Source organism: Coturnix japonica, chromosome 3 (genome assembly GCF_054131305.1).
Source record: "Coturnix japonica strain WE chromosome 3, WE-NBRP24, whole genome shotgun sequence".
Lineage (NCBI taxonomy): Eukaryota > Metazoa > Chordata > Aves > Galliformes > Phasianidae > Coturnix > Coturnix japonica.
In genome coordinates, this window is record NC_140665.1 from 7,909,654 (window position 1) to 7,934,812 (window position 25,159).

At 45.6% G+C, this 25,159-nt stretch overlaps 2 protein-coding genes across 14 annotated transcripts in view; one reads left to right on the plus strand and one right to left on the minus strand.

Annotated features, from left to right (window-relative positions):
• Positions 1-9,752, plus strand: part of EML6 (EMAP like 6) — a 101,757-nt gene extending 92,005 nt beyond the window's left edge. For both annotated transcript variants that reach the window (XM_015856711.3, XM_015856712.3), the window contains 10 exons: positions 400-608; positions 1,743-1,900; positions 2,125-2,239; positions 2,759-2,947; positions 3,567-3,739; positions 4,316-4,478; positions 4,868-4,971; positions 5,846-5,999; positions 6,281-6,381; positions 7,324-9,752. In XM_015856711.3, the coding sequence (XP_015712197.2) occupies positions 400-608; positions 1,743-1,900; positions 2,125-2,239; positions 2,759-2,947; positions 3,567-3,739; positions 4,316-4,478; positions 4,868-4,971; positions 5,846-5,999; positions 6,281-6,381; positions 7,324-7,348 (1,391 nt within the window). In that variant the 3' untranslated portion in view covers positions 7,349-9,752. The remainder of the gene's footprint in view (positions 1-399; positions 609-1,742; positions 1,901-2,124; positions 2,240-2,758; positions 2,948-3,566; positions 3,740-4,315; positions 4,479-4,867; positions 4,972-5,845; positions 6,000-6,280; positions 6,382-7,323) is intronic.
• The window catches only part of RTN4 (reticulon 4), a 71,376-nt gene continuing 55,508 nt past the window's right edge, over positions 9,292-25,159 (minus strand). For all 12 annotated transcript variants that reach the window (XM_085542591.1, XM_085542590.1, XM_085542592.1 and 9 more), the window contains 6 exons: positions 19,736-19,943; positions 17,677-17,815; positions 13,568-13,637; positions 12,893-12,939; positions 11,547-11,605; positions 9,292-11,155 (listed from right to left, as the gene is read on the minus strand). In XM_085542591.1, the coding sequence (XP_085398717.1) occupies positions 11,113-11,155; positions 11,547-11,605; positions 12,893-12,939; positions 13,568-13,637; positions 17,677-17,815; positions 19,736-19,943 (566 nt within the window). In that variant the 3' untranslated portion in view covers positions 9,292-11,112. The remainder of the gene's footprint in view (positions 11,156-11,546; positions 11,606-12,892; positions 12,940-13,567; positions 13,638-17,676; positions 17,816-19,735; positions 19,944-25,159) is intronic.

The following is a 25,159-nucleotide window of genomic DNA, read 5'->3' on the forward strand; positions in this document are numbered from 1 at the left end:
TGCTGGCAGTGGCTGCTGGCCTGATACAGCCAACATGCAGGTGCTGGGATGTTTTCAGAGTCAGAGGCACTAACTTCTGAGTGATGCATCCCTTTGTGTTTCGCAGATGGCAACTTGTTAATGATGCTCAACGTTTCAATGGTACTTCTGTACCTGGGAGACAAATTGTGCTATTAATATCCTAAAACTGTCAGCTGTAGTAGAATATCCAGGGACCTAGCAAGCTGCATGAATTAAAATGTTTGCTGCTCTAAATAGCATTGGGATATGCTTAGCTTTCGGCACCTGGGACGCAGTTTTCTAATCTAATACCAAGTAATTTTGCTTCATAAAATCATACCAGAGGTTAGTTTTGCAGGTAAATCTAACTGTATTTTTATCCCTTCCTAATTAAAACAGGGGCTAAAGTTGCGAGCAGGGGAGGACACCTGGAGAGGATATTCGTCGTAGAGTTCCGCCCAGACTCAGACACTCAGTTTGTGTCTGTGGGGGTAAAACACATGAAGTTCTGGACATTAGCTGGCAGTGCTTTGCTGTGTAAGAAAGGAGTCATTGGCTCCATGGAAGATGCCAAAATGCAAACCATGCTTTCTGTTGCCTTCGGAGCAGTGAGTTCCAGTTACTTGCTACAGAATTTTATAATTCCTTTTTATTGAAACCGTGTCTGTTTCCTTTGTTGAGATCTAGTACAGTATAAATGGTGCAAGAAATTGGGGATCTTTCTTTAAATACTACTTTAAACCTCTAATGTGAGACTTGTACATCTTTAGGTCCTCATTTAATTTTTCTAAACCAGGTTGGGTTTCTCAGTGAGTATTTTTTACTAATTACAGTGTAATTGATACTGTAATTGTGTGACCTCTTTTCTTTTTCCACTGACAATGTTGGGTATGACATGATTCCGCTCATGTTGTCAGTAGATAGGATGTTCCCATATGCTTATTAAGGAGCCATAACGCTGTGCTTTAGGCTTCATAGTTAAGGAAAACAATGTGTTTAACGCACAGTTCAGCCTTTTCTGTTGCTTTTTAATGGTAAAGCCGACATGCTGTAAGGAGAACATTCAAAACCAGCAGATGAACTCTGCTCCATTAGCATATGTTATTTGTTCAAGATGTTGTTTTCTTCCTTAAGTGTGTGTCATTGAATCCCAATGGCAATAAGAATGCATGTCACAGGAGCATGAGTAAGTTATACTTAATAGAAGAGGGGCTGTGTATGTACCTTCTAGAAGCATATTTTCCATGCAGAATACTCACTACTATTTCCCATTAAGTTACTTAATTGCTGTGGTGCTTCAAGTAGACACAAGATTGAGTCAGTTCTGCACTTAGTCTTACACACTTTATTTTCAGCATCTTAAAGCCAGTGGGATTTCCATGGACACATGCTCAAAGAAGAAAGAAATGCCACCTGAAATTTAGTAGTGATAACCTGCTGTCCATCTGTGCAGCAGGAGATATGACAGTATATGCCTGGCAGAAGTAGCACGTGCATCTGAAAATCCCAAGGTGAAATCCATGAAGTGAACATGCCCTACACTCTGATCTGTGTTAACTGTGGTACCTTGAAGAAACACCATTATAGCACAGTGATTAAACACATTGTTCTCAGTGCATATGCTTTTAGTTCCTGCAGTTGATCTTTTCCACAGGAAATGCAGTACCTGAATAATTTTAATTCAAGCTGCACAAAATTGTGAGATATTTATCACATGAGAGGTTGTTCCTTATCTGTTGCAGAATAACCTTACGTTTACTGGTGCCATAAATGGGGATGTCTATGTCTGGAAGGACCATTTTCTGGTCAGACTTGTGGCAAAAGCTCACACAGGACCGGTGTTTACAATGTACACCACTCTTCGTGATGGACTTATTGTTACAGGAGGCAAGGAGAGACCGTAAGACATATACTCTTCCTAAACACACAGCTTTCTTCTTTCTCATATCATCTTTATTTAATCAACACAAGACATACTGAATGGTTGTGTTATCTGCCACATTTTTGTTATTTACTTTACGTTGTCCTATAGGTGTCCTTAGTAGGAAGTGACGGTGATTGATGTAATGATTTGTTATAGCCCATGAAGGAGATATCTGTGTAACACCATGTTCTGCCTTTCAGCACTAAGGAAGGAGGGGCTGTAAAGCTGTGGGACCAAGAGATGAAACGGTGCCGAGCATTTCAGCTTGAGACAGGGCAGCTCATCGAGTGCGTGCGCTCCGTCTGCAGAGGGAAGGTAAGACAGCCAATGTGGCAGACTTCACAGCACAGCATGCATTGCTGTGTGCTGCTGTTGGTGAGAGTTGGCCAGGAGACACAAAGGAGGAGACTGTTCTGAGCCAAGTCTTTGCTGGAAAGGCTCTTGCAGTTCAGACAGTAGCAGAACAGCTAAAGTAGACTTGCACCACACCAGTCTGAGTCTTAACACACTGTTTTGACATTTATATTATTGTCCAGAAGTGGCATTAAGTCACCTCAGTGGTATGAGAATCATGCTGTACCAACTTGTATATAAACACTTGGACCTGAACACAAATGGCAAGAGGGAACACAACTCAGCAGTAACACCAGAATATGATATCAGATCTCCAGGCACGAACCTATCAGTGCTTTGTCTCCTGTTCTCAAGATTCTGCATGGACAAGCATTATAAATTAGGATGGGCTGTCACAGATATTTCTATCATACTTTGGTATTTTACAGTATTTGCCTGTTTTATTCTCTGAATATATATATATTTCTTTAATACAAACAGGGAAAAATTTTAGTAGGAACAAAAGATGGGGAAATCCTTGAAGTAGGAGAAAAAAATGCTGCTTCAAACTTATTGATCGACTGCCACATGGAAGGGGAAATCTGGGGCTTAGCGACACACCCCTCAAAAGACTTATTTATCTCTGCCAGCAATGATGGAACAGCAAGAATCTGGGACCTGTGTGACAAAGTGAGTGTTGCTCAACTGAAAGAATGCTATTAGAAGTGACAATTTGATACAGCCGTGCATTTTTCCATATTAAAGAATTACAGAAGGATTTCTGGTTATACTAAGCTACGTAAACATTTTAAAAGCTGATTATTACCCGAGACGATAGGGATCGCTTTTAACGTCAAAAATGATTAGCATTATTAGTGTGCTCAGATAATGGCAAAAGCATTTTATTTCCATATAGCAAATAGTAAAATAATACAACGCCTTGCTCAGAAATTGTAGAATAGCCCTCTAGAGAAAATAGGAAATGGATCATCTGTTGTTTTTTTTTTAATCCTCCTTTGATAAGTAGTTTGATTTCCAGCATCAAAATTGAAGTTATCCTGCAGCAAGATCGCTGCAAACGTGAAACGCCCATTTTAACTGCACCTCTATTTGAAGTCTGTTTTGCAACATATGTCTGGTGGGTGTGATTTTCATGTGAAATTTCAGATTTCTATTTAGAGGAAACTCTACAGAACTTGTTGATTTTTTTTTCTTTCTGCATGGCCTTTGTAGTGAGTGTTTGGAAGCTTTCTATTTGCTTGGTGGCTCTCCACAGGAAGGTATGTCACTGTTGCTTTTGTTCACGCAGAAACTCCTGAACAAAGTCAACCTGGGTCACCCTGCGAGATGTGCTGCCTACAGTCCTGATGGAGAGATGGTCGCCATCGGCATGAAGAATGGAGAGTTTGTTATCTTACTTGTTAACAGCCTGAAGGTTTGGGGCAAGAAGCGAGACAGGAAATCTGCAATTCAGGATATTAGGTATGTCCATCAGGTCTGTTGAATTCTCCAGATACTCAGCCCTTTCCCTGGAGATAGTCCACATAGGGATAAGTTGATTTCCAGACTTTCTGCAACTCCACATCAGTTGAAGCCAGCATGAAATCATGAAATGCATTTACTGACGGACAGAAATGACTTTATAGATACCTCATGTCAGCTCATATACCTTCCTGAAGCACACTCTCTTTTTTGTGATTCATTTCTATCTATTGGTGATTTGTACACTGTGGAGTTATCATTCTGGAAAATAATATTAAAATATAAATTTGCAAAACCTGTTCCTTTCTCACAGAGGATTAATGTTGTTCTTCGTATCACACTGTGCACTGCATAGAAGTGCACTGTTGGCACCAGTCAGCAATCTATGGTGTCCTCTGCCTTTCTTATCGGCCTGTGAAGCACCAAGTTTGATTTGCACTGAATCTCACTATTGATACAGGGTTTGTCTTGTTTTCCAGTAAAATTAATTTGCCCTCTTGTGTTATCACAGGAAGCAAAAGCAAATCTTCCACAGAAGCAGTAAGTCATATCCTCACTCTGTATTTTGTTATCTAGGATCAGCCCGGATAACAGGTTTTTGGCTGTGGGTTCCCAAGAGCACACTGTAGATTTTTATGATCTCACTCAAGGTACAACCCTAAACCGAATAGGATACTGCAAAGATATTGCAAGTTTTGTCATCCAGATGGATTTCTCTGCAGACAGCAGGTACATTCAGGTATGTCATGTGTAGGCACGTACTTGTTTCTGTTTCCTGTGACTTGTTACCAGACATGGCAAGATGTATAGCTGAACTCATGTGTGAGACATTCCTTTCTTCAGTTCTTCTGATTTAGTTCAATTGGGTTGAGATGAGCTGGAGAGCATGAGGCTAAAAGAAAAGCCATCAGCTGTACAGTGCACATTGAAACACTTGATTGCCTTATCACCCTGGGACTGTTATTCCTTTATATTACATATCAAGAATTAGAGCAAACTGGGGGGAAAAATGTATCCAAGATGTTTATTTCCTGATACAACTGTTACTACTGTCACCACTACATTTCTTTACAGAAGAAATCACTGCTTTCATGGTGAAGTTTATAGCCTTTCCTTTCCTGCATTCAGGTATCAACCGGTGCCTATAAGCGTCAAGTCCATGAGGTGCCACTGGGAAAGCAAATAACAGATACTGCCACGATAGAAAAGATCACATGGGCCACGTGGACAAGGTAAAAACAAAACAAACTTAAAAGTTCTGCCTGACTGGGGACAAGTTCAATGCATAACACAATACAGTGCATGAGGTTGAATTGCATACACCGTATGCATTGCCATGGTTTGGCAAGCCTGTAAGAGAGGGGTACACACTCCACTTCCACAAAGGCCTCTAACACATGTTTTTCAACACACTTGAAAGTGTTGAAAACTCTCGGTGTGTTCTTACTGTAGAAAGTGGAGCAGGCCAGGAGCCCATCTGGCAGTAGACAGTGGGATGATAACACAGGCAGCTTTTAGGTAAAGGTAAATGAGAAACCTCCCATTCTTACTGCTCTGCCATCAAGCAAGCTTAAAAATCTGCCCTGAATTACTGATTTCTAAGGGCTCTTGACAGATGGTGGGAACGGGGCAGAGGCATCTGATGGTTAATATGTGTATAAGACAGCAATAATTACACAGAACCTCAACTAAGAGGAAAACTGCTCCTTTGAGAAGCACTCAGATCCAAAGGAGAGTTCATTCGTTCCACAGCTTCAGGGTAAGAGAACGTCACTGTAAAAAGCACTGTGAGCAGTTACATACAGGCTCACAAGGACAGGCGAGGCCTCAGAGCTACACAGGCTGCTGCTACAGAATGAGGGAAGTGGTTTAACGGGAGAGAAGCCTCAGGACGTGTGGTTAGAGCTGGTTTTGGAGTCACACAACAGGGACACACTGCTGTGGTGCGCTCCATCACGGGAGCATGTTTTATGCAGTTGTTTAGGGGGAGAAGGTTTGCTTTTAAGGAAGAGTTTTCTGTCTATCAGGATGCTGTGCTGCCCTTCCAGGCATCAACAAGAAAGTCTCATGGTCTAACGTTCTTTTTTTAACTTCTTTTTGGAACAGCATTCTTGGAGACGAAGTCATTGGAATTTGGCCGCGAAATGCAGATAAGGCAGATGTCAATTGTGCGTGTGTGACCCATGCTGGCCTAAATATAGTCACAGGAGATGACTTTGGGCTGGTGAAACTGTTTGATTTCCCATGTACAGAAAAATTTGTAAGTGGAGATTTTCTTTTCCTTCAGCCTAAGCAGCTTAACTTCCCTCATGTTCAGATTCCTTAGCACATGGCTTTAAGGAGTGCATGGTGCAGCGGGTCAGGCTGCTCCTGGCTGCTGTGGGGCATTGCTGCCTTCTGGCACTGGGGAGGGTGTAGCACTCAGCAGCAGGTGCTGTTTGGGCTCCAAGGTTGCAGTGCTGCAGGGGGTGCTGACAAGTCAACGTCGTTGCTCTGTGATGCTGTGATGTCTAATGAATTCCTCAACTCGTTTCCCACCAGGCCAAACACAAGCGGTATTTTGGGCATTCCGCACACGTTACCAACATACGCTTTTCTCACGATGACAAGTATGTGATCAGCACAGGAGGAGACGACTGCAGGTATTTCTTTTTATGTATTTTTATGATGATGGATAGGAAAATTTGCTGTGCACCTTTGAGTGTCAAACCTGCATCAACACACACACCGCCTTTCTGGGCTCACACTGCATTCTTTGCTGTCTGCTGAAATCTGAGGTTTGCTTTTCTTAGTCTCTCAGTGCTGTATTTAGTGCCTGATTGCGGCTGATCTATTCCTCTGCTTGGCCCAGAACCAGCTGTTGGGTAAAGCTCCTTGCAGTACCTTGCAGTTGGGTGCTGTGCCTTCAGCCCTCAGTGCCTGCACTGTGATCCCCAGCTCGCTGTCCTCCCAGAGCAGCTGGCTCAAGCAGAACTTGCCTGATGCCAGTGCAGAGCTGGGAGCTGCTGGGGGACTGGAGGTGGCTGAAGGAGCCCCGGCTGCTGGCACACAGCCCTGCATGAGTCTGAAGACCATTGAGATCAGAAACAGCTGGTGGGGATGTCAGTCACACCAAAATAACTGCTGCGCTCCCTCCGCCCAGCAAAGGGTAGGACAGGGATTCCAGCAGAAGAAACAGCACAGCAGATTTAGAAGGCTTTTTCAAACAGAGGAGCCTGCCCAAAAGGTGTCTGAATTTAAAGAGGGGGAGAAAAAATAATACAAAAACTGTGTGTGTGTGTGCAGGCAGGAGGGGCAGGTGTCTGTCACAGTGGTTGTCTGTGCAGCTGTGCACACGTGTGTGTCTGTGCCAACAGATGTGCATCCCATGTGTGTGAAGGCAAAGACCTGGTGCTGCTGGGGAAGGCGCTGCAGTGTTTCTGTTCTGCTGGGTTCACCTCTGCCTTACCTGGAGCTGTGTGCTTCAGTGTGCGTTAAACAAGCCCACCAGTCTCTTACAGAAGATATGCTGGAGGTCCAACAAATACAAAGTTAATTGATAAATTGATTGATATCAATTGATACCGTTATCAATTTTCTTGCAGTGTGTTTGTGTGGCGATGTCTCTGACAGCTCCTGCCGTGTTGCTGCCACCCCAAGCCATGGCTCAGGACCGGACCAGCCACGAATGCCTCTCCCCCCTCCAGCTGCTGTGAGCACTGCCTGATGCTGCTGGCAGATTTCACCTTCCCAGATTTCTTTTGACTGTACTGAGCACAAATGTGCTCTTGTGTCTCAAATACCAACATCCCAGAGCAGGAAGCTGAGGTTTGGAAGGGAACGGTTTTGTAAGCAGGGTGGGCCAAAGTGAACAGGTAACTTGAGTATGAAGTGAACAGGTAACCTGAGTGTGCTGCTTCTGCCTAATAGTGGATGATTCAAACCATGTGGGAGAAGGGAGGATGCAGAGAGAATGGCTGGGCCCTTTAATTTGTGTGATTTCCAAACTCATGGCTGAAACATGTCTGTTTTCAACACACCTGCTTCAAATCCAAACTCAGTGCACTCAGTGAGGCTGCTAACGAGGACACTGGGTTCACACTGCGCACTGCAGCTGTCCGTAATGCCAGGAGTGAAGTATAGCTCTTAAAATCCTCTTTTGTTTTGTTTTTTTGATATGTTTCTGTGGCCAATTTTTCTATCCATTAAGTGCCTTTGAACAGTATTTCTCGTCGTATGGCCTACGATCTTGCCTCCCACCAATCTGCTTTCAACACATGGTGCTAAACTTCCACACAGAGGAGGGCTCAACCACTCTCACCCCTTTCTGGAGGTGCACTTATGTTATCCCTGTGTGGTGCTTTGGTTTTTCATACCTTCGAAAAACAGACTCCAAAATCTGAGCAGAAACCCATGCAAGTCGTACGGCCAGACTGGGGGCACGACATCTCCTGCCACGCTGTTTGCTGTTGGTTCATGCTGGCAGACTGGCTGCAGATAGAACTTGAAGCTTAACCCCAAAGCAGGGCCAGGAGGGGACAAACAGGAAGGTTTAAAACACAAAGAATGAGGAAGTTGTTCCCTGAGTGTTCCTGTAGTCTCCCTATTTGAGGGAAAATGTGCTTCATGTTCAATTAAATGCTGGCCCAGGCACTGACCATCGCATCTATGAATGTATCTGAAAGCCACCAGGAATGGATGCTCCCCGCTCTGCACAGGGATGCTCATGACCCCCAGTGCACTGCTGGCTGGGGCCCTTCATGGCTGGCCCCTGTGCTGCTTAGTCTCAGAAATCACATCATTCTGCTACCCAAGAAGTGTTCCTGCCCTTGAGAAAAGCGTCATCTGTGCTCAGTTTGAACTCCTTTCCTTGTCGTTGCTTCTCACTCACCCTCTGCAGCAGCCTGGGCTGTGCGACCACAGGCAGGAGAGCAGCGGCTGCCGGGAGGACACGAGAGGTGCTTCCACGTGGAAGTGGAGACCAGGAGCAGATGGTCACAAAGGACGAGCAGAATAGTTCAGCAATTGTTAATGAACCTTTCTGCCAAACCAGAAACCGAGGCGCAATGAGATTGGAGAGGAAAGTAATTAAGTTCAACAGCTTCTTCAAGTGGAACTTCATTCCAGGAGGTTGCCCAAGGAGGCTGTGGGTGCCCCATCCCTGCTGGGATGGATGTGGCTCTGGGCAGCCTGGGCTGCTGGTGAATTGAAACCTGATGGTCATTGTGGTCCTTTTCAACCCAGGCCATTCTATGACATGGAAATTACTTTTTCCTTTTAGAAGGATTGTTTATAATCTAAAGAAATAAAGGCCAAAAGAGAACACTGACTTAGCATTAGTGTCTGAGATGTCAAATAGTGCTTTAGTCCCAGTTCAGCTCAATGGAATGCTGAGCTGTGGAACTGTCCTGCTGTGCCACTTCAGGTTCCCACACCACACGCTCAGACGGCAGCAGTTGTTAGACACCGAATATTGTAATGCTGACCACTGACACAAGCAGCTCTCCCACTCCAGGAGCGGATCTATGTATATTTAACACACAAAAGTGCTTCAGCAACCTCAAAGAATCAGCTTTTTTTTTTTTAAAACTGAATTTATTAATGCCTTATATTACTATACAGAAGATCAGTTTGTCAGATACACAATAAGAGTCCCTATGCAGCCTTTGTTTGTTTGTTTGTTTGTTGAATCCTTGATAAATCGCATTAATCCCGTTGGGTGGTGATGTCAGTGAGCACCTTCTTGGCCTATGTTGTCATGTTTGCCTTTCACACTGATTGTATCCTGACCAAAAGCAGCTGTGCAGCAGCAGGAGCTATGGACAGCAGCGTTACCAATACCTTACAGCAATAGCGTCTGTCAGGAAAGCACTTGCAAATTTCTATGTTTAAAGCGTTCGGCTTTATCTGTAAAATGTTCCAAGTGATGACGTATTATACTGTCAATCGATATATTAGTGCATGAATTTATTTTCCAATGGTCAAAACGCCGCTCATTTACCATCCGTGTCTCTAATAAATTTGGATACGGGTTTTCCGTGTCTCTCTGTCTAACTCACGCACTGACATTTCACCTCCCTCCGCTTCAGTGACAGCTCAGGACTGGGTGGGGTGATGCTCTGTGCCACATCACAGCTGGAGCTGAGCAAACTGCTTCACCAATGGAAGGGAAAAGGTACCATGAAAACTCCACCTACTCACACTGCTAGAAATCTGACAAACTATTTCCTACCACCATGTACAATGGATATTTCAGCACGAGGAACTTAAAAGTAAACACAAATATATTAAACTTACCTCAAGAAAGCAAAATGCCGGGATTATTTGAAGTCTATAAGCTTTATTGATACTCGGGGTGGGGTTTTTTTTTTGTTTGGGGTTCGTTTTTTTTTTCCTTTTTGATGTTTTTTTGTGGTGTTTTTTTTTCTTTACATAACACAACGCATCCCACAGACTTAGTTCAATACAGCTTCAACTGCAAGTGTTTATATCCTCATTTACCATTTCTCGCACAACAAGGTTTTAAGTTCCCCAACAACATTTGCAGCGTTAGATATTCAGTCCACACATGTCCAGAGTTTGAGAGAATGATTTGCTCAACATTAACTACTGTACGTTTGCACAACCAAGTGTATGCTGTAATCTTAATATACGCGGAGGTTCCTTTGTTCATTACTTGGGGTGGGGTTTTTTTTGCTTCTTTTAAACAGATACTAGTGTTGGCAGAGACATTTTAGTTTCTCAAGCTTGTGTGCTATGGAGCTAGTCCAGAATCGGGTCAGTTCTCTGACATACGAAGCACTGTGGAGCAGCTGAAAGATCTAAGCTTTGTGAAACACATATATATATATGTATATATATATATATATAGGCAATTGATAAAACAGTAAAATCACAATACAGCTATACTCATACCAAAAAGGCAAGATTTCCCAAAACTTGCTAAAATGGTATATTCTCCTAAAACATCTCAGTTGAGAAAACCTGCATCAATCTACACAGACCAGACAGTGCACAAACTGGGACGTGTTCTCTCCGCTCCACCTGCCCTACACCTCTTCTGGAACGCGGCAGCGCCTACCTCTGATAAGCAAAATGTACGGCTTGCTCAAATCTGTTGTATTAGCCAGTGCTGCACACAGGATAAAGGAAGATGATTAGTTGGAAATCCATACACAGCAGCTTACGATACTTAAGATGATGAAACACATGGCAGTCAAAACAGTTATTTTTTTTTTTCCTCAAACACTGCGTTGCTAAAAAATAAAGATCTGTGAAATTGCACTGCAATGTCAAGGGTTTCGCTATTCCCTGACCCTCCCCACGTAAATCCAAATGAGTATTTTTCCCCCTTAAAAGATGAACTTCCTATCGATAAAGTCGCTTGGAGCTTTTTACTCTGTTTTGCGCTTCAGCCCAGGGATCTTTGCTTGGATCCTGCAAAAGGAACGGGAGAGGAGAAAGAAAGGCATTGGAGAGAGCAAAACAGAGCAGGCAGAAAAGTACCCTTAGCAACAGCAATGCACGCACATAATTACCACAGCAAACATAACTGCTACCCTCAGAAGCTGGTAGACCTGCTGAATTCCTCCCCATGCACCCACAGCTACAAATGCTGCGGGTCTGTGGTTCCAACGCAAGTTTCAAATCAATAGGCTTCCATTAGAAAGGAAACCAGATGCACTTAATGGCAACAGCAGGAGAGGAGCTGACTTCACAACCACTGTATTTAACCAGAAGACTTTTTCCTCCCACATCTAGTGCACGTAGTATGGACCTACTGTATACATTATTTATACAGAAAGTGAAACAAGCACAAAATACTCACTTTGCCATTGCATCCTTGACATTCTTGTTCACTAGTCCCAAATAATGGTCGATCTGGGCCTGAAATGTAAGATGGGAGATGATGTTACAGATCAACTGCTGCATAGAAGGCAGCATTACAGCAGGACACCAGGACGTGTCCCACAGCATCAACTGCTGACAGAAGGAAAGAGCTCAGCACTGGTCATTCCCTGGGCTGATGCAGCCCAAGGTTGCCCAAGCCCAGCTCCTTCTCAGTCACCTTCCAGCATAAAACCCTCCATCCTGTGTCTGCTGACCAAAAGGCAGTTTCTCCAGGTAAAAGGCGCTCACTGTAGCCCACTGTTACCACTGAGTATCAGCAGCAGATTGCATCTTTAAACACAGGCCTGTTTCACTCCTCTTGAGGCAGCAGTGACACAACTGAGGAGGTGGTGAGGAGCAGTCACCCCTTGGGGCAGCGGGGAGAAGGAAAGCTGCTTTGGTGGGCTGGGCCTGCTAAAGAGCTTAAGCCCTCAGGGAGCAGCCTGCAGCTCAAGAGGATTGAGGAGCCGGGGTTAAGCCACACCAATTGTCCGTCAGGTTCCTCAGGGCTACAGGATTTCCTTTTGCTGCGCAGCTCATTTGCTCATTTCTAGGCTCATCTGTGAGCTCGGAGAGGAGCCCAAGAGGCTCTGCCATCTTCTCAGTGCCTCTCTTCCTCCTTTTTTCCACACTGCAGGCTGGCCTCCAAGGCCATGGTTGTTTTTGAAAGAGGAGAAGGAACTGCTAAGCCGGCATTGGCTTCCCCCCTCCTGTGCCACCACCTGCTGAAGGCACTCCCTGCTCCAGCTCTGCTATTATTTCATCATAAGCATTTTGCTTTGGGTTCTTCTTACCTACTTCACATAACATTAGTCTGCCGACAGGAAAATTATCAGCCTGTGCCCAGCATTTCCCATCGCCAGTTTGTGTCAGAACTACAAATTCCGTGGGGCCTCAGGACACAAATACTGAATATTATTAATGAGCTCCAAAGTGATTTCTTCGTTAATTTTCAGAACTCACACCAAGATTAACACCCTGCCTAACGCTGCTGTCATCCTGACCACACCTGGATGAGAGGACAAGGCCTCCAGCCTAACCATGACTCGTCCATAACTGCTTGTTATAACCCCTCTCCACTTCCACCAAGCAGGATGAGGGGAAGCACACACAGTTTGGACTTCACAGCAAACCTGGTTCTCTGGCACTGGCTCCTGGCTAAAGGCCTGTGCTGCAAAGGCTTCAAAGAGTTTAGAAGGATAAAGTATGGTTTTACCCCCTCCTGGTTTTCTTTCAACAGAGCTAATCTCACAAAGTAATCAATGAATTCCATTGAAAACTCACCTGATGTCTCTCATAAATAACAGGAACACTGAAGAGCGAAATCAAAGCTGGAAAAGAACAGATCGAAGGTATAAACACTGACAAAAGGAACAGTGCTCTGTCAACAGATTGGTGTACAAGACAAAGCAATAGCTAATTAATAGCTAAGCTACATACAACAATCATTGGTCAGTAATTTCAGCAATCTCTATTAAGGAGTTTGGCTGCTCTTCAGGTCTCATTAATGGCATGGTGCATCTGATCACAGCTCACTTCTGCACCGTGAGTTAGACACATTCTTCAGACCCCAGTTTGCTTGTGACAGCTGCTCTGGACGACCAAAACCAAACTATCTTCAGTGGGAGGTGACCAGATCTGCTCCTGTACCTCCACCAGCAAGTTACAGTATAGCAACCATAGACAAGAAAAGCCAACCCTGGCAGATAAGCACAAGGGAACATGCTTCTGAATGATACAATGTCTGAAAAAATCAGCAACTTCACAAGGAATTTGGCAGCACAGCTCACAATTCTGCCTTCTGCAGTGCTATCAGTGCCCTGGGAGGAGGACACACAACCGTATCATCTCGATACACTCTCAAGATCTCAGAACAGCCTCGGAATACCAGGCAGACCTCAGTGCTTTTTCAGGGTTATTCTGTCACGCCAGCTATTTAACACAACTTGAAACACTCACCCAGTATCAGTAATGTCAGACCATTAAACAAGGCACCAACGTAAGTGAACACCCACATCAACACTGCAAACTGTAAAGGAAAAAAAGCATGTTAGACCACAATGCGTTGTACAAGAACGTATCAGCTAAAACACTAAGTGAGAAAAGTCCTCGGAACACCCTCATAAAGCCAGAATGCCTCAAACATCCCCGTGTATGTACACTGTAATTATAGACGTGTGACGAGATGGCTGAAGGGTTCAGTAATAGGATACGTGGCCCCTTGTGTCCAGGTCATGGGCTGAGCGCAGCCCAAGGCAGCAGTGACCAGGAGCGGTCGGTACCTGGTGGCTGCCCAGTGTCCTGCATTGATGTGGTGCTTCCAATACAGAGTTTAGCAGCTGTGGGCAAACAGCTCCCACTTCCTGCCCTTCAAACACACAGAGCAGGACAGGAAAGAGAGGCAGGAGCACGCCAGCACCCAGGGATGGAGCTGGGAGACAGCAGCCATCCCACGGTGTGCCTGGCAGCCCAGCAGCCCGCATCCAAGTGCATCGACTCCAGGGCTGTGCTGCAGATGGGGGCATGGAACTGCCCCAGCCACACTTCAGCCTCTGTGAGCCACCCAGTGCCCTGGGCTGGGGGCTGTCATGGCATCATCCCTTGCTCACCTCTGCTCCCGCACAGACCCTGTCCTGAGCAATCCCAGCAGCTCTGAACAGGGCAATCCGTCCTCTGGGCCGTGCAGTGTCCCAAGCACACCTCTGACCTATACAGGGCAGGAGGGGCCGGGCTGCCAGCTCTATTTCTGTGTCAGCACCTCCCCAAGGAAAATCAGCCGCTTTCTTCTAGAGTTGCACATAAGGAACAGAGCAGGAGCCAGGACTTGGGTGTCAGAGCAAGGGGAGCCAGCAGTGTGTGCCTCTAAGCAGTGACTTGTACTTTGGTGAGATTATCCAGAAAAATAAAGCGGATTTCTGCAAACTCCCTCGTGATTCGTTCAGACCTCAGTTCTGCTCTGTGGTGCAGCGGTGGGAGGTGGCTGGCAGCTTCTGCATGGGGTGCTTTAATGGTCTGCTTCCATCACGGGTCTGTCTGGGCAGCAACTGTCAATGCAGCATGGAGCCCCTGCGCTTGGGATCACTCAGTGACCCGCAGTGTGTGTGTGTGCACTCAGCCCTGGAAATCCACAGGCTGAAAGCAGAAGCTGCAAAGAGCTCTAAGAACCACCTGGGCACCCCCTGAATGGCTGCACAGACAGAAATGGAGCAGCATCCCAGGCAGGTGAGCATTACTAACAGTGCTAAGGACTACGGCCATGCCAGAAAACTGGGCTTGTGTAAGCAGCAGGTAGCAGGACTGACCTAGCAAGATAATGTTGTTCTTCCCGCATGCTCAGGACAGAAGGAACTCATGGGGCCCAAGCTTGCTGCCTGACAATGATATGCAAGCCAGCAAAACAAGCAGTGTATCTGATGGACTGAATGGAGTTTTTGCCACCTCATTCCAATGACTAATAGCTCCAGTACTCAAAGCATAGGGCAATTCAACAGCAGATCCAGAACTGCCCATCTTTCAGCTTCTTTACTACGAAGCAGCTCCAATATACGGAGCTCTGTGTCTCTAAGCACAGCAGAGCAACGACAAACTGCAAAGTGTGTCCCAACGTGATGGTGGAGCAGCTGCAGGTTGTGCAACTCGGTGCACAGTGGATCACAGCACACAGGGCCAAAGTGCAGCTTCTCCTGGGCCTTTGGCAAGGGCTGTTCTGGAACCCTCCTGAGGAGCATCTCCTCGTGCAGCATAAATATTGAGTCCATTTTAAGACTTCCACCGCTGGAGAATTGTTTAATAAAAACAGGAAAAAAAATCTTAACGAGACAGATTTTACAGCCAGACCTACTATGCACAATAAGCTGACCTGCAGACATTTGCTACAACGGAGCTCTTTAATTATACACAATCCTGCTGCTTCCTATAGTGAAGATGTTTAAACTACACAAGCCAAGAATTGTGGTGGGTTTTTAAATATAAAGCCAGAGCCACTATTTACATCATCAGCATCTCCTCCAGCACAAACTCTCCAAACCAGCAGCTGAAAGCAGCACTGACGTTCACTGGTTTCACAGAGGGCTGCTCCCAACTGCCATATATCAGACTAATTAACCCACATGAAGCGTCTTAAATGCCAGAAGAGAGGGGACATGAATTACTTCAGCTGAACAAACACCTATTCCCCACATACCATGCTATTTTAGGGTGCTCTGAAGACATCCCAACTGGAGTCTATTCTACTCCTGGAAGGCCCCATCTCTTGACGCAGTGCTGACCATTCACCATTTCCCAGTCCTTACTGTGAGGGGCTGAGATCTCCAAACAAACGGTGTGGAAATTCTCCTCACTCAGAGGAAGAAACGTACTACAGTGACTTAATTATTTAAGAAACAGGGCCAACCTTGTGACTACAATGTATTCTGCCATGTATCCCGTTGTTTCATCGCATCCAAATAGGCGCTGAACAAAATAATCTTTTTCTGAACTCAATGTCATTAAAAGCACAGTGGACAAAGAGCATGTTCCTTCCCTCCCTCAGACACTGAGTTATCAAAATGCAATTCCAGTCACGTAACAACTTTCCTCTTCACAAAGGCCACAGCATTGCAGAGATGGTCCCCAAGGACTCGACCACTGAATGGAAGGTGAGAGCCTCATACAGAGCAAAGGGCAGCGGGCAGGCATCAGCAATGCAGCCCATGCAGCCATGCTGGAAACACCAGCAAGGTGCAGCCATTATCAGGCCCACGTGAGCCCTGCTGCCACAAAATGCAGCATTATCCACTGTGCAGAAGGATGAGCAGAAAATGCACAGCCCCATCATACAAATACTTTCACTACACAGCCCTGCAGGAGCAGGAAGATGATCACACAAAACTCTGGGCTCAAGCTTCGCCTCCTCTCTCCCTTCTGAGAACCTGAATCTCCTCCCGAGCAGCAGATCCCAGGTGACCTGGGGCCTTACAATCTTTTTTTCCAGAGGGAAAAGACTTCCTATGGGAGATCAGCAAGCACTGACTGCAGCATCTGCAATACCAGCTCTCGATTGTGTTGAAGCATAATGAGAAACTGGATCCAAAACCATTGGTAAGATCCTGAGATCTGTCTCTGGTTTCTATTTCACAAACACAACAAAGACTTTCACAGCCTTCCTCTCCTATTCCAAGTTTCACTGGAAATCCCTTCCCTCAGCCCCACAGCAGCTCAGAGGCTCACTAAGCACTTTGTAACGAAGAGATTTACTGGAGGATAAACGCAACTGTACTTCAGAAGATTTAGCAATCTGAAAAACAAATACACAGCAAGCTGCACTCCGTGAAGGAAACAACTGTTTGAAAGACAAAGCCAGGTGATAAGCTTGAAAGGAGAATATAACCCCCACAAAAGAGAACTGAATTTACAGCCATTTTTCTCTCTTTCTTTGCTGTCGGTTTTGCTCTGCTGCCTTCCAATACCATCCATCCAACACCAATTCATGGTATTTGAGACAACTGTTCCGTTGTCTGGCAGGCTTTAGGCAGTGTTGCTTACAAAAACTATGTCAGTAATTTGTATTACCAAACAAAACAATAATTTACACACAAATCCAGTGACTGAATCAAGCATCCACCTTCCTAGAAAAACAAAGGCCCCATTCTACCAGCAAATGAAGGGATACAAAACTCCTGCTGTTCAAAACTACATTAAACACAAAACAGAAACAAACAAAACGTAACCAGACTGTCAGTCCAGCCCCTAAAGTGAGGTTTGGTTTTTAAGGAGGGGTAATGATGAGATTTCTGCTTCTAAGCACCAGGAAAGAGGTACAGCACAACTGCATGCACCCAAAGCCAACTTCAGTTTTCCACTCAGTTTTATTGTACTGCCACAATGCAGAGCAAATAAAGTTATCCACTCCATGGCCACGTTTGGTGCTTTATACGCAGCTGAACGTGGCGATGAGAAAGCCACAAAAAGGCTCAGTACTTCCAGCACACGGAGTCAAACATAACTGTGAACAAACAACTGCATAAGAACAAGTGGGCTTTGAATCTATGTGCAGAAGGCTGATGTACCTACAGCTGGAGTAAACTCACCTTCAGAGAATCAACCAAGTCATCAACAAGGAAGAGGCGTCTCAGCTCCTTGACTGTGCCGTTGATGTGACCAAGCACGACATTGCTGTATTTCTGAACCAGCTCTTCAGACACAGCTACATCAGACTCCAAGTAAGCCCTGCGAGAAAGAACAGCTTGTGAGGCTTTACTGTGAGAGTTCCACTAAGCAGTACCAACATACAGCACGGTGTTAGAAACAGACAAACCTCACAACACATAGAGTGCTAGGACAGAACAGAACTAACCTAAGTTATCTTTGGAAGGGAAGAGCAAAAATCAAGCTGTGTTGTGCTCCTGTATGTACTTGGACATGCACATGGGCTGGCCCACACTATGCAGAAGGCGCAGTGACCGGCACTCAGGGCTAACAAGTGGTCAGACATGTCCAGCATCTCTGACCCATATACTGGCATCTGTCAGTCAGAAGGCCAGTGGGTATTTAAAATAGGAGACACAGATGGAGGGGCTGGCAGGGAACAAGGGACTCGTTCTCTGGTTTTACTGCTGCGTTAGGAAAAAGGGAATCCTTAAGGCAACCTCATATCCAATGGGACTTGAGATATCTACATTTCTCACACAGAGAAAGTCCTACAAAAGCAATGAATCCACACTGCTGGAAGACAGTTTTGAAACTATCACAGCATGACAAATACACCAAGGCATTGGAAGACTGGCAATTTTTTCATCATTTCATTAAAAAAAAATACAGAAAAAATCAAAACTGCCTTTTAGCAATTACTGACAGCAATCCTTTTAACACAGAGGTGTGTATTTATATCCCATTAAAGGTCCATTCACACTGCACCGTGACTTTTGCCTTGCAGTAGTTAGGACTCTGGCACACAAAGAACAACATATTTGACTTCCACCTTAGAGATAGGGGCAACGCAGCACCATCTGTAATAGGACATCATTTCACAGCTACTGCGGCTAAGTCATTAATTTCTGGGGGAGGGATTCTGCTGTAAGGTGTTGTGTTGGTGTCTTTAATTAAATAATTATAAAAAACCCACCCCCACAAACACATAGTGGAGTCTCCTGTGTGTGTCATTGAAAGCACTGGCTCCTACTGGCTAAATTAACAACTATGTGTGGTCAGGGAGAAATAAACTTGCAAAAGGTTTGAATACTCTTACTGCAGATGAGAGGAAGAGAAATAGAGTAAGTGGAAAGACCACAAAGTTAAGAGGGCTGCAAACGGGAGGCAAGCAGGATTTTCTGAAAGGTGCAAGGGAAACTCAGATTGAACCACTCTGCTCATTAAAAAAGGAGAGAAGCAAGAGCAGCGTGGGACAGGGCTGGCATGGAAACTGGAAACATACGCTCAGTCATTACTCTTACACCTCAGTGGTTTTATTTCTTCTAACATACAGCTCTGCAACAACAGACACCACTGCACTCTACACAGGAAGGAGCATGAATGCCAAGGACACTGCAGTTCTGCTCTGCAGGGAAGTGTACACATGGTCCACCACAAGGACTGCATTCATCACTTGAAAGCAAGAGCTTAATGAAAAAAATAAACCCTACAATTTAACTCCTCTATCCTTAGAGTGTTCTTCAGAGTCCAGTCTTCCGAATTCCTTACCTGGGCAGGCTGCAATGAGCCTGGATTCCTCTAAGGCAGATTTGCATGTTAGAACACAGCTCTGCTGTTATGTGCTGAAATCTAAGTGTTAAGAGCATCCCAATGTCCCAGAAAGGTCAAAATCCCCCGTGCTACATCTATTCTGACTTTCTCTAAATAAATCGCATTGGATGTGCTGAAATAATCTTTACATTTTGTACATCATCTGTCACTAGTTCGCATTCTGAAGACTGTGTCACTCTAAAATGCTTATGTTAACCCATTAGATTGCGGTACAGTTTGTCATTTTGGTTTCATTGTCTTTTTTTAATGTAAATGAAGACACTCCAGCATTACTGTTCATTTTCTTACACAACACATTAGTGCACGTCCATTCACTGCTTCTACCAGCACCACAAGCGCCGCTCCCAAAAACAACGTATTTTCCCCTAATTAAAAGAAAAACCTCACCTAAATGGGTGGCCTTCGTCGGACTTCTGGATTGCCTGGATAACTCCCTTGTATATCCTAAAGCTGATGGTCACAGAAAGCAGGGCCAAGGCAATGTAAGCTGTCACGCTCACGATGCTGAACACTGTTAATGAGAGCAGCAGGAACAAGCTGGCACCAAACACCACTCCTGTCTTCTTAATGTCTCGCCAGTAAAGGAGGTCAACAACTAAAAATGTAAAAAGGTAAGAAATTAGAACAAGATCCCTTTTGCATGCACATTAAAACAGAACACACGATGCATCTGACTGCTGAGAGTCACCAAGACCAGAACTCGTGACCTCACTGTCGAACAAGAGCTGAAATGACAACCAGAAATAGGTTATTGTAGCCCTGACTTTGCATCAGGCTTCAGATTATTGGGATTATTGATGTTAGGATTAGCTCAAATGTAATTGCTAAATTTTAAGAACAATCCTGCCCTTCAGCGATGTCAGAATTAATCTCTTCAACTACGGTTCTGTGCTGTGCACCAGAACCACAGCAGTTTGTGCTTTGTTTCCTATTATCTCAGGGGATCTCATGGAGATCACTTGCAGATTCCCTGTTGGGACAAAGGACAAAAACATCAACAAATGACCTTTTTGGACCTTTGCAAGTCCAAAAGAGGCAGAGGCATTAACAGTTGTTTTTCTTCCCTTTTGACTAAAGTCATTCATGTGGCAGCTTATGGTGTTGGTTATGGGTGACAAAACGAGCCATCAAGACAGCACACACATTTCAATTCAGGCTAAATCTGCTGGGTTATAATATAAAATACTTCATTTGTAAACCAGGTTGATTTTTTTCCCCTGACACTCAGCTAAGAACACAACGTTATGCCATTTTCTGCATTGCTGTAAACTAAACCCTTGCATAAGTCCTAGGAAATGGCTCAGTGTGTCCATTGCAGCTCTTTGTGGTTTGGGAAGGTGGGCTGTGCTGGTGCTTGCTGGGAAGGTTTTTTGGTTGCTTTTTTCCTCCAAAATGTTAATGAAATTTGCCAAACATCGCTCTCCATTGCTGAGCACACAACTGTGCCAAGCACACAGCCCAGTCTAGTCTAGTTCTGTATCACATGGCGAGGTGCACAAAAACATTTGGCCTTTATCATCATTTCCACAGCCGATGAGGTTTTCACAAGAATAAATTCCTCTCATGCATCGAAACTGCTTGATAAGCGTGGTAATGTGAGTTAATAAACGCAGAACTCAAAGTATGGACATATTACTACTTCTGTCATACACGGCTGTAGTAACCCTACCCCAGACAGCACAGAAATTATCTGTAACAGCGTATTACACCTCAGCAGGGGAACTTAAAGTGACTGTAAAGGAAGGAATTCAATAATAGCACAGATGCTATTTTGTCCTGGATGAAAGGATGGAAATGCACTAACACTAAGTAACTTTGTGGCCTCTATAGGGTAAAGTCTGTACAATCCTTTCGAAAGTACAACATGAAAACGCCACTGGAGCAATTTCACACATTTCAGAAGCTGACATCCTGTCCTAATTATTTCTGTAGGGAAACCCAGCAGCAGGCACTGGAAAATTGAGAACTCGGGGCAGAAACATAAAAGAATCCATTATTTCCATAACACAAAATACTTAATGCAAATATTTAATTCCCATAAGCGTAAGAATTCCCTCAAGCTCTACAGAGTCATGTTACAGTTACATGAACACCTTAAACGTGTAATAAATCAAAACTGCTGTTGAAAGGAACTATCCCAGCCCTCCACTGCTCAGTGCCATTACATTGCTCTGCGTACAGAGCCAGCCCAGCAACCTGCATGCAGCCCACACTGAGCACAACCAGCACAGAGCCCAAGCAATCAGCCAGATCAGGTGCTGGATGGGGTTCTGTGTGTGGCTCCACCAATATGTGGGGTGTGAGAGAGACAGAGCAGCCAAGGAGATGCCGCTCCTGCCCTCAAAGCCCTTGTGAGACTGCAGCCTCTCCCCGTGCTCTGCTGAGCTGTTATTCCTCCTCATGTTACAGAGCTGCACTCCTTGCTTCCCTGGCAAACGGGCAACGCACGGGGCCAAAGATAAGCACACCTTTTCTTCACGACTTGTACAGATCAAACAAACAGAAATTAAGGCATGGCTGAATTCCTCTTTGTATGAGCTATAAACTCCACATTAAACATCATATTCGGTTTCTTTGGCTTTGTCTGTAATCACAGTCCTGGTGTTTCTGCACGCCTTATTGGTGGGTTGGCATGCAGAAGGTGGCAGCAGAAGGGGCAAACTTCACCTGCATGCACTGCAAACAGAGGGCTCTGCCTACACCAAGCTGCACCTGGGGGAGATCTGCAAGAACTCATTCAAAACAAGGGCGGTGGGCCTCGTTTTGTGTGATTCCCCAAACATCTTTGCAATGCTTTTTGCTTCAGACGCTGAAACCACTTTTATTTTTACACCCTGCAATTTGAGCACCCATAGATGAACACAGGGGTGACTCTCATGTGACACTCAGCACGGCCCTCCTGCTCCTTCTGCAGCCAGCATCAGCTCTGCAGTGAGACAGCCCCTCCTCTGCAATGCACTGTTGAAGATCCACACTGACGGGGGGTTCTTGCTGCTCCACAGGAAACCACATATCGCAGCCAGCAGCACCTTCTATCTGAGCCTGGCTCTAACAGCAAGTCATCTTCAGGGCAGGCTCCAGAACAGGAGGAATGAATGCACATGGCTCAAACAGAAGCACAGCACAGACACGGAGCACACTCCAGCAGCCCACCCCAAGGCTGCAGCTCTCAGCACTGAGAGCCCCCAAGCCAGGCCCTCCCACACCACCCCACAGCTGCACAAGAATTTTCCCTCGCCGTCTCTGCTCCATTTGGAGAAGCAGCCACCGACCTTGGTTTCATGACACGGATATCTTGTTTCATAGTAAATTCTTCAAAGGGAAAATCCCATGCTATAAGGCATCTGAAAAAGCAACTTGTAACGTTCAATCAGAAAGCAAATGCTGACATTGATTTCTTGCTTCCAGTTGATCAGAACCAGCTATTCACATTTCTTTCTGAAGTGAAAGGGAAGGTTTAAAGCAGTGCTAACCAGCAGCCCTCTGGGATGAACTCAAGCACACGGCATTCACAGCACAGCAAAGGCCACAGCAGGCAAACAAGTGCCCCAGAACAGCGCTGCCGAGCAGCACCTTTCCTCAGGGATCTGCTGTAGGCTTCCCTTCATACAACACAAACCATAACCTCCTGCTTTTAGCGCAAGTATTCCAGGCCTATTTCACAGCAAGAGCAGCTGTCTACATTTGGTAAGCACGAACTGTCACTTGGCATATCTAAAAATAGTACCGCCAGCATCCGTGCCTTACATGCAGAACTCATCCAATTACATTTTGCCTTCAGAACAAGTGCCGTCTGCGGCACGAGATTTAGCACTGCCTTTTTCTCAAGACTCTTCTTTCTTTCACTGTCATTTAACTTAAAATCGAGCAATTTAATGCAGATTCTGATGACAAAACAAAACACGGCGGTTCGATATATTTAACCTGATAATCCTCTTTAAAAGAAAAAACACAAAACCAAAGCAAGTAATCCTCTATTTTTCAGACGGAGAAATTAAAAGCCTCGATACCTACGACAGAGTTTTAATTCACGGACACTGAATAGAAGCAAAAGAGAAGGGACTAACCCATTTTGGCATCCATCTTGAGCGTGCCTGCATGCACCAGCCCTTGTGCAGCTGACTCCCAGCGCCTTCCACTTCCTGCTGGGGCAGCGTAGGGACGATACGCAACGCCCGCTGCAGCCCGCAGCCAATAGCCGGCACAGTGGCTGCAGGACGCAGCTGCGGGACAGCACGGCTGCCAGCAGTGCTGCTCCGTGCCGGGCACGTGCAGGAGGACACACAAAGGGGTTCAGCATAAAGAAAGACCCTTTGTGTCACTGGGGAGCGAAGGGAAAGCAGGGCGGCTGTGATTTACAGGGGCTGTGCATGCAGCGGCCATGACACCACACAGCCTGTCTGTGCTCTGAAACGTAAACACAAATTCCTTCTGTCCCTCAAATAACAGGAGCACAACTAGGAGCCTTTTTCTTGATCAGATTAAGAACAGCGTAGTACTGGCAGAAACTTAACTGAATTACAGAGACCGGGCAGCTTTTAAATGCCTCTGTGGTGCAAAAGGAAAAATGCCATTGTGGCCATTAAGACCACAAATAGGTAAACTGCAGATTTCTTTTTAGAGGGGCACTTTCCGGTCAAGCTAATTAAACTTCTTAATTACTTATGACAGTGATCTTCACGGTTTCCACAGATCTTCTGTAGAGAGCATCTGACGGCCCAGACCTGAAACTGCAGCTCCGCTTTCCCAGCTTGCTCCAGCCCTCATCCATCTTAATCCCACCCCAAAGCCAAGCCGCACAGCAAGGAGCCAGCACAGACCCTGTCTGTGCCCCACAGCACCTGCCTCTGTCGGCAGCCCTGCAGGTGGGCAATTCATCTGGAGGGCCTACATGGAAAGATGTACACCCAAAAGAAAGCCTTCGCTTTGTGCCGCTATAGCTGGTGGCTGGGCAGAACGTGGCTGCCAGGGATGGAGCCACAGCAATGTCAGGTGGAAGCTGGTTTAGAATCATTAAGGTTGGAAATGAGCGCCAAGATCATCCAGTCCAGACATCAACCCACCGTGCCCACTGCCCACGTCCCTCAGTGCCACATCCCCACGGCTCTGGGACACCCCCATGGACGGTGACCCCACCACTCCTGTGCAGCTGTGCCACTGCATCACCGCTCTGTGGAGAAGGAATTGTTCCTAACAGCCAACATGAACCTCCCCTGGCACAACGTGAGGCCATTCTCTCATCCTATCACCTTTTCCTAGGAAAGAGGCTGACCCTCCGTGCTACAACACCTCCCTTCAGGTCACTGTAGAAAGCAGTAAGGTCTCCTCTAAGTCTCCCCAGCTGCATTCAGTCAAAGCGAGCGATGTCCTACCCAGGCAGCCAAAGCACAGAGTGCCCTGACCTTATGGTTCTGCCAAACACTGCCTCCAGACTGATCCGCCCCACTGCACCTGAGCGCAAATCTAGTCATACTGCAAGAGAAGGTGTGAGAAACATGGTGGCCCAGCAGGTGGACAAACCATCCAAGCACAGGCACCATTGGCAGGCTTGGGCTTTCACATTTTAATGACTTCTTACATCAGAATGACAAGGGCCCTCGCTCTGTTTCGTATTATGTTTGTTTTACATCATGACTGACGCTGTAAGCAGGAGCGGTTGCAGAGTGCCTTTACCCCACTCACATGTGCTGGGAGCCAGCTGGGTCCTTGACTGCCTTGCTGCAATTCAGTGAAACAAAACAAGCCCAGGCTGGAAAAACAGTGAGTCTATCTGAGGGTGCCAGGCATGGGGAGTCAGCAGCAATCAACAGA